Source organism: Sebastes fasciatus, chromosome 15 (assembly GCF_043250625.1).
Source record: "Sebastes fasciatus isolate fSebFas1 chromosome 15, fSebFas1.pri, whole genome shotgun sequence".
Classification (NCBI taxonomy): domain Eukaryota; kingdom Metazoa; phylum Chordata; class Actinopteri; order Perciformes; family Sebastidae; genus Sebastes; species Sebastes fasciatus.
Window position 1 is genome coordinate 7284620 of NC_133809.1, and position 13339 is coordinate 7297958.

At 40.3% G+C, this 13339-nt stretch overlaps 1 protein-coding gene across 9 annotated transcripts in view; it reads right to left on the reverse strand.

Moving 5' to 3' along the window:
* map4k5 (mitogen-activated protein kinase kinase kinase kinase 5) overlaps window positions 1–13339 on the reverse strand; it is a 39606-nt gene that overhangs the window by 6552 nt on the left and 19715 nt on the right. Inside the window, exons 13-33 of one of the 9 annotated variants that reach the window (XM_074661541.1) lie at window positions 12791–12907; window positions 11850–11928; window positions 9392–9450; window positions 9167–9234; window positions 8530–8568; window positions 7780–7824; window positions 7640–7682; window positions 6916–6954; window positions 6214–6427; window positions 5883–5968; window positions 5407–5448; window positions 5093–5177; window positions 4934–5013; window positions 3745–3805; window positions 2836–2950; window positions 2412–2470; window positions 2071–2174; window positions 1653–1830; window positions 1380–1448; window positions 1171–1263; window positions 651–721 (exon numbers count right to left, since the gene is read on the reverse strand). In XM_074661541.1, the coding sequence (XP_074517642.1) occupies window positions 651–721; window positions 1171–1263; window positions 1380–1448; window positions 1653–1830; window positions 2071–2174; window positions 2412–2470; window positions 2836–2950; window positions 3745–3805; window positions 4934–5013; window positions 5093–5177; window positions 5407–5448; window positions 5883–5968; window positions 6214–6427; window positions 6916–6954; window positions 7640–7682; window positions 7780–7824; window positions 8530–8568; window positions 9167–9234; window positions 9392–9450; window positions 11850–11928; window positions 12791–12907 (1746 nt within the window). Of the gene's footprint in view, window positions 1–650; window positions 722–1170; window positions 1264–1379; window positions 1449–1643; window positions 1831–2070; window positions 2175–2411; window positions 2471–2835; window positions 2951–3744; window positions 3806–4933; window positions 5014–5092; window positions 5178–5406; window positions 5449–5882; window positions 5969–6213; window positions 6428–6915; window positions 6955–7639; window positions 7683–7779; window positions 7825–8529; window positions 8569–9166; window positions 9235–9391; window positions 9451–11088; window positions 11161–11849; window positions 11929–12790; window positions 12908–13339 lie in introns of all 9 variants that reach the window. The other 8 variants (XM_074661533.1, XM_074661532.1, XM_074661538.1 and 5 more) reach the window with 8 other exon arrangements.

Genomic DNA, 13339 nt, shown 5'->3' on the forward strand with positions numbered 1-13339 from the left:
AAATTGATATTGATGTTTTGTTATCCATATTGATTTTAAAGTAGTGAAAAGCTGTTAAATGTTGAATTAGTTTAATTGTACATTTTATGAGTTGAATGTCATCTTTACTTGAGCAATCCAGAGTGTCGTCACGTTGTTTAAGACTGAAACTATACAACTTAGAAGATAATATACTTGACAACAGATTAGAGCTGTAACGATTAATCGATTAGTTGTCAACTATTAAATTAATCGTCAACTATTTTGATAATCAATTCATTGGTTTGAGTAATTTAAAAAAAAAAAAAAAAATCTAATTCTCTGATTCCAGCTTTTTAAATGTGAATATTTTCTGGTTTCTTTACTACTCTATGACAGTAAACTGAATATCTTTGAGTTGAGGACAAAACAAGACATTTGAGGACGTCATCTTGGGCTTTGGGAAACACTGATCGACATTTTTCACCCTTTTTCTGACATTTTATAGACCAAACAACTAATCGATTAATCGAGAAAATAATCAACAGATTAATCGACAATGAAAATAATCGTTAGTTGCAGCCCTACTACAGATACACAAAAAGTGGTGCAGTATCAAAACGAGACCCTTTTGTGAATTTGTATTTCAATATAACAGCCACCCAGCTGTCGCGGTCATGAGGTATTTTTACCTCATTAGACTTGAAGCTCTTTCCTTGCATGCCGTGTTTCCAGAAGGCCAGGACGCTGTCCTGAAGGCACACTGTGAGGAGAGAAAGGTAAGAGGCCATGTGTCAGTGCACAACGGTCAAGGGAGCCACTGAAACACTGCCAATTTGATTAAGAGGAACAATGCAATTCATTTTGACTTTACAAAAAGCCCTTTTGTCAATGTAACACACAACCTTCCTGGATATACAACCAGCTATTTCTGTACACCTGCCAGCTTGTCATGTTGGGAGTAGGGCTGTCAATCAATTAAAATATTGAATCGCGATTAACCGCACATTTTTTATCTGTTCAAAATTTACCTTAAAAGGAGATCTGTCAAGTATTCAATACTCTAAATAACATGGGAGTGGGCAAATAGGCTGCTTCATGCAAATGTATGTATATTTTGATTATTGGAAATCAATTAACACAAAAAAATTTATATGAACCGCTATTTCTTTATACAGAGTAAAGTCCAAGACTTTGGGTCTAAAAGCTTACCAACAGATCCAATGCAGAAGTCGAAGCTCAGCTCAGATGCCAGCTTCTTGTTGGACTTCAGTCTGCCCTGGAGATTAACAATCTTCAAATTTTCTGGAGAGAGAAAAAACAAAAGGCTGTAACAATGAAGTGGCAGAACATAGATATTTACATCCGTACTGTAAAAAAGCTGTTTTTGGTTTAAGCTGATGAAGAGAGATTGTACTTACGGTCCAAACACACCAACACTGTGTCTCGCTCCAGCTGGGTGACATGGATTGCATCCACCTGCTGATGAGCTGTAGGAAGGAAAGGTACAACATTAACAATCTTATTCTAACATCCCTGGCAATGTATCATTTACAATTTATTACTTAACAAGTATTACATTATTTTTGTTTTGTTTGTTTTTAATTGGTTTGATATTTCTCCACAACCCACAACGTGTCTTTGTATTGACTTCATTGTATTCATCTCTACAATCGATTACATGCCTGACTTACTTGTTCCCATCTCTGTGAACCAGGAGGAGCAGGAGTTGAGGTTGATGGTCTCAAAGCGGACCACCTGGCCCGGCTCGGAGCCCTGGCTGATGGCCACACACACCAGAGGATACTCCTGCTCCGGGACCACCAGCATCTCAAACACCTTCAGGGGGCTGGGAAGAGGGAAGTCAAAGTGCTGCCGCAGGAAGAGAGAGAGAGAGTCAACACAGAAGTTAGTGTCAATGGTCTTATGACGTGTAATGATGCTTTATTCTCTAATGTAAAGCTAGTGACACTTTGGTGTAGTAAAAAACTTTTACTACAGAAATAAATACTATATACAGTACAACCTTGCAGTAAAAACATGTAGTCTTACAGGGAACATTTGTGGAGGAACAGTAATGTATGAGATTAGAAAACAAAACAGCCAACTGACCTTGATGAGCATAAACCTCTGCATGGGCTCATACCACTGCAACAAGACAATCCCAGACTGCAGCGCTCCACACAAGTACTTGTGGCCTGTATATGGATTTCTCACTGTGAAATAGAGAAGACTGTCAAGATGTGTAGCTTGGTTCTTCATAACAATTTACCAGGAGTCAAAACCCCACTCACATTAATGCATAATAGGAATAGTCAAGAGAATAAAAACACTGCAGCAAAGAAAAGAGGGACATGCCCAGAACAGAGATGTTCCTCATGTATTGACTCGATTTAATATGATGGAGGGGTGAGTAAATAAAACTGAGTGGTTGGGAGGGAGAGGCCACTCACCAATGCAGCACTTGTGACAGCCCTTTGTGTCGGGGATCTTAGTTGTCAGGGCGAACCTCCTGAGGAGAGAAAACAGTCAAGTTGTTGTGACGACAGTCTTAAAAGAGTCGATGACGTCTAGAATCAGGGAAGTCGGCCAGTGGTTCTCCTTTTTTTTTTCTACTACTGCAGTTGTTTGTCACGATGGTAGACGGTGAAGAACAAAAAGACTGCACGGCATGAGTGTCGCAACATGTTTAGACTCGCAATTAATCACGATTGTCCATAGTTAGTGATTAATTGCATATTTTGTATCTGTTCAAAATGTACCGTAACGGGATATTTGTCAAGTACTTAATACTCTTTTCAACATGGGAGTGGGCAAATATGCTGCTTTATGCAATTATATGTATATATTTATTATTTATTTATTACTTGGTCTCACCTGGGTAACATTTTGTCTGGGAAGCGATGAGTCTGGAATTGAGCAGCCAGGCCGGGCTTCTTCAGCTGCTCAAACAGCCCAATGAGATTGTGGGAGTACAGCTGGAAGGTTTTCCCTACAGCCGAATACATAACATTTAATCATCAGCATCAGTAGTGTGGCAGTAATCAGTAAGCCAGGAGACAAAATATACTCATCTTAAATATGACTTCTCTACACATTTTTAAACATAATTTCAGATTTTTCTCAACACATTCTGGATCCCATGAAGCAGTTTTCACATGTAGAAAGGTTAGATGTGAACAGCGGTAAAAAACAGAAGTGTGATGATGATGTGAAGCATGATTACCTTCTGATGAGGCCAGTTAGTAGAATATCAAATCAAGCCAGGCGAGAGGAGGATGGACAGTGTCCAAGGGAAGAGGAGAAGAGAACAGAGGTTAAGTATACCAAGGGGCAAACAGCTGAAGGTAAAACCGAAAGTAGACCTCGCACTTTGTAACCCCATCCTCAGCTGTTAAGCCGAGAAAAGGCTTCGGCGACTACGGCAGCCAAACACAGACAGTTTGGTTTCAATGATAGATGATTTGAGTTTTCTAATGACAGATGCATGTCTCTTTTAACATAGAAAACAAACTACACTTGCTTTTGCAGCTACAATATATTGTAACTTACAGAGACCAATATATCTGAGTGGAACAGGCTGTAAAGCCAGATGTGTCACTCATGACTCACTGTGCTACAAGGGCACAGCTCTTATAGATGACAAACAAAAGAAAGTTATTTTAGGGCTGCAGATATGGAGTGGCCGTCTTGCCCTCAGGGGCAGCCAGATAACACAGGACAAAGCAGCAGCAGGTTATGACAGTGGTCAGTGAAGCAAGAGGCTGTGATAAGTCCATCACTCACCAGATAAAGACATCAGGTTGTTGTTGATAACGTACAGCCATGTACACTTCCTCGGGAACAGCTAAATAGGGAATTAAACAGAAGTGGCAAAATCACCATAAAGTTGGACATTAGTTCTCAAAGGAGGGAGAAAGAAGGGGGGAAAGTACATAACTTAAATGTTCGCTCCCTTCCCCTGAACAGCAGCTGTCAAATCATAGCTCAGCCCCTGTATGTAGCTACAGTGGAGGCACTCTGTAGCGTGAGCAGATCTCTGTATCCCAAGAGTTTGGAGGGTGGTGCCTTTTTTTAGCACTTTCAAAACCAAACGCATGAGCTTAAAAGTGTAAAGAATGGATTAAACAGTGAGTTTATCAGCTCTAACATAAGCTGCAATCATTAGCATGTCAGGCTAACTAGCTTACTACGAGTAACAGAGAGTTACTTCCAAGACCAACAAGTGCATCATTGACTAACTATACTGTTTGATGGGGTTACAGATCATGTTTTAAAAAAGCCTAGCACATTCACTTAGCAAACTTCACATACTAGGGATGCGCAATATATATCAGGCCTGATAAACTATCGGTCGATAATGGGATATTTATATTATGTATTATGAAATTATAGCCGATAAATTATCGGCTGATAATACGAAGCCAAATATCCTTCATTGACTTAAAAAGGACTATGTACAGTAGGTGGCGGTATGCACCTTTAAAGTTGGTTTGTGATCCAGATCCGCCAATAAACACAGAGAAGAAGAACAAGCACAGCTTGCTGACTAAAGAGCCAAATTATGTCGTCACCAGTGTGGATGTTCTACACAGTTTCAGAGGAAGACAACACGATTGCAATTTGCAATACAATTTTTTTTTTATGTACTTTACTAGAAAAAATAAATGAACATTTGAAGAGTCAGAACTGGTCTTTGTTTTTGTTGCGTTAACAATAGTGTAAGTGTTGGTGAGGTCTGAGCTATATGGAATATTAAATCATCCATCTTTGCCTTTCTTACCCTCAGGTGTAAAATGTGAAATGATCGGTTATCTTATCGATATCTGCCGTGAGAAGCAGGTGATTATCGTCATCAGCTGAAAAAAATCCTTATCGTGCATCCCTAATATATACCTCCCATACACAGTAAGCAATTATTTGAAATAATCTCGGTTATAATAACTGTTTTTAGATAGATTTTAGCTGCTGTTACCTGCTCCATTGTGGCTTCATGCAGCTCATTAAGATTCAGCGTATAGATGCCATCCTCCGTCCCAAAGATTAGGTACTGATCTAAAAGAAAATTTTAAAAAGTCAGCATTGGCTTCAATAAAACATGTTTATGTACTACGCTTGTTGCATGAAGCTGTACCTTTGGTGTCTGGATGAATCCATGATGTGGCACAGTTGATCTTCAGTGGACAGCCATCAAACACTTTAGAGAAACAGGCTCCCATCTGAAAATGAAAAGTCAAAAACGTGGCTCAGAACAGAACATGCAGCCTCTGGCTCAGTGAAGCGCTAAAACGTCAGCCAGGGTTTAATGAGCTGAAGCTGAGCTGAGCTGAAGCAACCACAAAGCAGAAAGCTCTGTGGACCCCAAATATCCACAGAATGTACAGCAACAGCTCAGACAAGAGATTAATGACAGTGAAACTGGGCCAGCAGGGAAGAGGATTCACTCACCAGTACTTTCGGAGTGGGTGGAAGACCGTTGATAGCTGGTTTCTAACGAGGAGCGGAGGAAACAAAGAAACACATAAGATAATGTAGATGCAGAACACACAGACACTTATTTTCAATTTAGCGGTTTCATTTAGCTCCAGCCTCAACAATGAGCCGAACAAACAACAATATGGACTGTTTTCTTTGGTGTGTGTGGTCTGTCAAAGTCAATTAAATGTTCAACATGAGTGGATGCCAGAGTTCCCTCTTTAGCTGTTAGTGTTTGGATCTGAAGAGGGAAAAAACATCATATTTGAGGTTTCAATGCGTGGTCAGCCAGCTAGCTGGAGACACTCCACACATAAAATATAGGCTCTCAGACCACAGATGACATTTTCATCCTAAAACCCCACGTAACTAAAGATGAGAGGTGTGGCTCATCATGACTGGAATACACATTACAACGTAATATACTTGTGGAGTATGTTTAGACTAACAGGGAATTCCTTCTTCTCTTTCCGGTGCTGTCGGTTGGGTGGCGCCTTGGGACTGCCTCCATTCACACTGTCATCCGAATCATTATCTGTCATGAGAGAGCAGGCGGGTGAAAATTACATTTGTAGCAGAACTATTAATCATACTGTCAAATCTAAATCCAAAGATCAGACACGTTTACATCAGGCTCCCTTACCTTTACATTCTGATTTACTGAGAGCTTGTAAAAAAATAAGATAAGTTCTCATTTAGAGACCCACTTGATTTAAGACACCAATGAAAGACCTGTGAACAGGTTATTGCACATAAATATATGTGAATTTAGACGCTCACCAGGATCCGAGGCATGAGACAAAAGGCCGGGGCTGCTGACGCTGACGGAGAGGAAATCTGGAGACGAGTGCTCCACCTTGTTGCCCAGGTGCTCAGGTGTGCTCTGTATGCGAACCACCTGGCTCGGTCCGTTATCCGAGTTCGGGAACCTCCGAACCGTCAGAGACCTCTCGTCATTAAGGCCAATCTCCTCTGATGAGCTGGTTAATCGTGGCTGAGAGGGAAAGAGTGAAAAGTTAAATCAAAGCACTAAATACACTTCGAAAAGGTCTTTTCAGACCAAACGCAATGGAAAAATTAAAACCCATCTATCTCTATGAGCCAGAATACTTTTGTATTTTGCAATGCAGTGGGTTTTTTTCCCCCGCAGCTGTTTCGATTTCTGTGAATTTCAGATGCCGATAAAAACAAACAAACCAATAAACTAATGACTTTTGCTCACATGATCAATAGATTTTCTTGGACGTCGATATCATAATTCTGTTTATGGATTTGATGGCTGCTAGACCGCCCCATTACAGGTGCGTGAGAGAAGGTGGACTATTTTACGCAATGTTTCTTTAAGTTATTACTAATAATAATTACATTATCAACGGTATGAAGGAAGCCTCAAATCTTCAAACTATCTGGTACAGCCTTATTACTATTATATGTTATTAGCCTATTATTGTCATTACCAGCAATGGAAGCATTTGAACTCACTGTCTTTCCTTGAGAAATCCACAGAGCCCCGGAGGAGAGCTGAACATAAAAAACTGACCATTAAACCTTGTATGAAAGGCCATGTATCACATAATAATAAGCACATAGGCTACATATTATCCACTCCAGTCATGAATGATGAAAACCAGTGCAATAAGCTCAGCATTTATACTCGTTACAATAACATGCTTCATAGGAAATGTGACCTCCAGTGCGTAGAGTTGAGTGTGGGTTTATCTTCATTCTCATGTGCAATATCACTGTTCATTGTGTGCAATATTAATGTCCATCATGTGCAATGTTACTTCTTTTCTCATCATATGCAATATTACTTCCTTTTCTGTTTTTCAGCTTACCTTACCTTTTTTATTTTACTTATCTTATTTACTCATTTTACTAACTGTATCTTACTTTATTGTTATTCCATTAGGCACTGGTGCTAGAAATAGTACTGTTTATTTTATGTACTCAAACTTGTTTTAATTTTTGAGCTATCTCTGGCACAAGAATTTCCTTTGGGATTAATAAAGTTCCATCTTATCTTATCTTGTTATAGTTAAAATAATTTATGCATCGATGATTGTGTGGCGGTGCAAGACTTTAACTTTTGGTGGAATGCACGTAATGCAAATATTCTTGTTGGCCTTGGTGTAAAAGGCCTTAACATGGATTCTAATCACAAAAATCCATACACTAAAAAATATTTCATAATTTTGGGTCTCACCTTTGGGGGCAGAGGAGGAGGAAGCCCTGGCTTGAGAGTTGACCTGAAATGGAGGTATTTTTTTTAAAATAAAAATGTAAACTACAGCAATAAATGTTTTTGTGTCCATGATGAAATCTTAATGTAATGACATCACTCACAGCTCCACTTCTTCAAAGGCATCTTCAAGATGGGCGATGTGTCCCCTGCAGGAAACAAACGCAGTGATCGGTGTGGAAAATAAGACTCATCAGAGCTCAGGAGAGGGGTGTTAATGGTGCTAATGTTTATGTAAAATCCCTCCTTGGAGATAAAGAGTATGACTCAAAGGGGAAGAAGGGGGAGTGTGTTCGTTTGAACCCTAGTGAGCATCATGGGATGAAAACCACAAGGAAATACATTTGCAGAGCTGTGTTTAGACTTCAAACAAACATCTCTGAGGTCTGTCATCACTTACTATGTTTAACACTGGGGCCAAAACAAGGTCTGCACACAACCGTCAGAATTTTAGATTCAGTCTTTTTATTCATCCATAAAACTAGAGTCAAAGACAAAAGTTCTTTGGATAGTGCCAAAAGTATTTAGAGGTTTTAAAACAGCAATGGTCATTATTGCACAGACCTGTCCGTGCAGGGTTAAGTCGGATCAAACAAGTCACAGGTTTAATTATTTCCCGTCTCTTTGTACATCCCACTGTTCTACCTGCTGGCTGGTCTCAGACTCATGTATGCAGCAGTATGCACAGTTTGGATCTGCAGCTATCATCACACCACACATGGTGAATGGAGGGGTCGGTGTCAGGGAGGGTGATTTGTGAACGCTAAACCTCACTGGGAAAAGGAAGGGGACCGAGCGAGGGATGGAGTGGATGACGTAGGTGGGGTACTAGTAGGTGGGGGTGTTAGTGTTACCGTTGGAACAATTCGTCCTCAACGCTTTTGAGAAGGCTCCTTCGGGACAAGACGAGAGAGAGACCGACAGCCAAGAGAGGACAGAGAGAAGCGGAGGGAGAAAAAACAGTCAAAGCACATTGGACAAGTGAGAAGGAGCTTACAGGCCAAAGCAACATTTCAAACTGTAGATGGGGAGAGTGAGTTCATGCACAGACACAGGTTAGCTCCGGTGAATAAGCAGGTTAATATGAGAGACAGTGAGGAGCATCTAGAGCTGCAACACTTAATCAAAATTAATCGCCAAATATTTTGATAATCGATTAATCGGTTTGAGTAATTTTTCAAGAAAAAAAAAAAAAATCGAATTCTCTGATTCTAGCTTTTTAAATGTGAATATTTTCTGGTTTCTTTAATCCTCTATGACAGTAAATTCATTGTTCCTCAACAGTACAAATAATATTGTGTCCTCTGAATTTGTTTTATGATATTAACAGACTCCAAAGACACAAAACTTTAACGATGCCTTAGTTTCCTTTCTCTGGATGAATCTCAAGAGATGCATCCATCTAATAAATAAGCCAGGTCAAGAGAGAGAGAGAAAGAAAGTGGGGGGTAAATGGGAACAGTTCCCGTGACAACAGTTTCCATGGATTACCTGGTTGTTATTCCTCCCTCGGCAAAGGGACTCCAGGGGGAATTGAAGTCATTATCTTTACTCACATCCTGTGGAAATACGCACATGCACAAAAATAGAGTTTAATAAAAACTGCATTTTTCGGCATGTCATTTTTCTACATGCACTTAAAATGAATTGTTTACAAACACAAACAGAAAGTATCACTTTAATACTAGTACTGATTAAACTGAATATGACACACACCATTTCAGAATGAGCCTCAGTTTCCTTCCGGAGTGGCGGTTCAAACTGGAGCTTGTCGACTGTAAATGACAAAAACTGTTTTCAATTTTGTTTTTTGTTGCACGCACCTTTGGCACTAGAGGGCATCAGTGCCCAACACTTCAAAACACACAAAGCCTCAGGAGTAGTGCATTAGTAGCAGGAGCTTTGGAAAACACTACACAGAAAATCCCGTGTATGAAAGAATGAAGCAACAGCAGATCAACTGCTTCCATTACAATGTACCTGCCAAAACACCACAGAGCTCCTTCATTGATTTATTATGCTACGATGTGAATATTTGGTCTGGAGCCTACAGACGAGTCGGTCACCAAAGACAAACACAGATTACACTCGACACTAAGCAGATCTGTTCACTTCGGGGGAAATATTGGTGAGAGAGCAAGAAATACAAATAAATCATGGAGCAGATTCCTCTTAGTTTACATTTGAGGTCACATTCTGTCAAACAGTTGATCCCATAGAGGAGACTGGTTTACTGTTCAGTATAAACATGCTGTGATCCCTCTGTAGGTATGAAGGCGAAAGAAATCAACCGACCTGCCAATAAATACTCCCACATAATCAGCTTCTCATTAACAAAGAAACTCTGTATTCAAGAATTTAGACCACAGATTTGTTTTGTTCCTGGAGTGTTTTTCTGCTTGAGGTATGCTGGTAATGTGGAGGTGCTGCAGTATTTATAACACACATAACAGCGAGGAGGTGAGTCACTAACACACAGCGATACATTTGAGAAAGTGAAGTCGGGGAATCAGGTGTGACACCTGAGTCAAACTTCCTTGTTAGGATTAGTCAACTACAATATCATTTTCTTTCAGTCAGTGTGACAGGAACCAAGATGTCACAATCTCCAAAACTTTATTCAAGATCACGAAACTGTAAGTAGCCACCACATGCAGGGGAACTCACTTATTAGTGCCACTTAAATCTCAAACACTATGTTCTGTTATGCGCTACGACATTATCCTATTTCTCAGGAAGTCTTGGGAGCATACTTGCCAACCCTCCCGATTTTCCCGGGAGAGTCCCATTTTTCATTGCCTCTCCTGGGGTCACAATTTTCCCGCATTTCTCCCAATTTATGGACATTTTTCACACCTATTTTTCGTTTTCTTTATCTCACCGTTTCTGGCACTGTACAGTGTGTATAAGCCCTTTTGTTTCCACCCGGACGACAATAAAGCTACACCTATGTCGTTTCTCGCAACCGCTCGCGACACAACACGGTTTGAGCTGCGCTCGCCGCACAGAGAATGAGAGAGAAATGTAGATTACTAAGAGAAAGAAATACTCAAGCAGGGCTAAAAATGAATGAATGAATAAAAATGAATAAAATGAATATTAGTTTATGTCAGAGATGCAAATTATTAAATTTTCTTTTCTGAGAATTAATAGTAAACGTAGGCCTATTTACCTTAAAATCACTGATGCGATGTACTTATTATTTTGTTATTTTCATTCTTTAAAAGTCACCAGAATGCAGGAAAAAAAGTCTCTGAAACTCAAATTTTTCTGGGGGACGACACCCAGACCTGTCCCCTGCTTCAGTTTTCTAAAATCCTCCCTTTTTTTGAGGTCTCAAGGTTGGCAAGTATGCTTGGGAGGGAGCTAGGGAATTATGCAAACACACACTGTCTCACTACACTGTCACTGACCTGCGTCCCCCCTGTGTCCCTCAGTGAAGCTAGGACTTGAGCATCGCCCTCCTTGGTTTGTCCCATTGTTTGCTTCGTGTTGGAGGGAAAGTCAGATGTAATTGTGAGAAATACAGATACAGGAAGTGCATCTCACAGTACGAACAAGCACAAAACACGATGAAGCACGGCACGTATCGCTACAGATAAATAGGACAAAACGGCCAACAAAGACACATATCTCAGTCCTCACCACTGGACTGTTACTACATCGACCCAGAATGATGAAATGGGAAACAGTTCTGACACGACAAGCACAACACAGTGTTTATCTACAACTACTCACGACCACACAGACACGCAACAACTTCCTTGAAGGGTTGCAAAATAATACATTTTCCAGAATCTACTAAGCTGGATCCTCTGCCAAATTCAGTATCAACACTTGTTGACTGAAAATCTTCAAGAAACCTTTATGACCCAATTCAGACAAGCTATTCGACATTATTCATTGAATAAAAAATGAGGGACAGTTAACTTAATGGACTCTACTACATCCACTTTCTCTTCCGTGACTCCCCGGGCTATTTTTACACACACTACCACATGCTGTGGTCTGGAAAAGTGCCAGCCAGTGCTGCAGGATTATGGGATGACCCTCCGACAAGCCGCCGGACCTCTATCAACCTACAATGCCAGGCTGACCAATGACAGGACGGATTCGTGGCAGGGGGGTTGGTCTTTGTGTTGTGGTGATGGGTTTGGGCTTTTTGTTTACTTACAGTCGATCTCTGAGCGCGTCCTCTCAGCTCTGGCTTGTTTGTTGGAGGAGCGGATGGTGTGTCTGACTGCAGAGAGGGGCTGAAGCAACGAGACAAAGATATAAAGATAAGAAAAGAGGTTTCGACAGTGCAGAGCAGCATTTGACAAAACAAGTGCAGAGTAGGGTAAAGTGTTATATAACACCGACACTGCATCGCCTCGAGTCATTTAGCACAATTATGATATTTATCTTTTGAAATAATCAGTAGAAACAAATCCTAAGAGCTACTTTTTTGCACTGCGTCTCCGCATCATCACATTATTATGCATCCCAGAGGCTGTTTGTTTGCAACAAGCTCCATTGCTTGCAGTCAATAGCCTTCAGGGTTTTTTTCATTCATGGCGGCCAAGACAGTGCTACTGCTGTCATGGGGGAGAAAAGCACAATGGTCTTTTAAAAGGCGCTGGTACCACCTCTTTGGCTGCCACATAGATGTGATGTTGATTCCAGTTGGAATAATAATGTCGATGGAGAGAATCAAGAAGAAGAGGGGGAAGGGAAGCTTTAGGGGAACATGAAAACACACTTCGGCAAAGCTCACCTTTTATCTTTTGTTGCCAAGTTGCTGAAAAAACATGCTGTGCTAATATTTACTTTCACTGCTGACAGAGAGTCTGTCAGTGTTTGCATGAAAGTCTGGTTAACTAGGAAGGAATGGTTGTTTTTTTCAATCATTTTGTTGTTTTTTACATAATTTCCCTGCAACAAGACAGTCAAAAACATCAACAAATGGGGCACATTTTTCATATTTCTGAGTATATACGGTCTAAAAAGTTGTCAATGTGTGTATATCTTTGATCACTTCCTTGTAGGCTGAATAGACTTTCAATTTTCCTTTTTAATTTCTCAAAGCAAGGGTTAATGGTGATATTTTTTTTATGTGATGAAATCAGACATTACCTCAAGGTCATCATCGTCCACCTCGCTGTAATGCTGGTGGTTGTCTGGGTTGTTCATCTTATCTAGGAGGTCGACAGCGAGCCTCCTTGTCAAACCCGTCTGGGCCACGTACACATGCTGCAGGACAAAACACAGGATTGTGAGTTATCATAATTCATCATTTGAGAATAATATTTATAGTTTTTATATTTATAGTTTATACTAGAGGTCTGACATCCCTGATCTCACACACAAGGTCCATGCTAACTGGAACATCAGAATTGCTGCAGAAAAGGATATCAAAGTCCAAGTTTCACTGTTATAAAGTAATGAAACCACCTGCATTAATCATCCGATTCCTGGACCTTTAGGATGAGACACCTCTCCTCAGAGACGTGCACTGAGTTAATGATGATAGAAACCATCTTTTAAGAAGCAGCAAAACTGTCTGCTTCTTAAAAGATAGTTCTTCTTTGGTGTATGAACACAGGCTGGAGCCTCAGTCTTCTTCCTCTGGACTGAGGCTTTGTTGATATTATCAAAGAATGTATTTGCTAATAACTCTTCTTT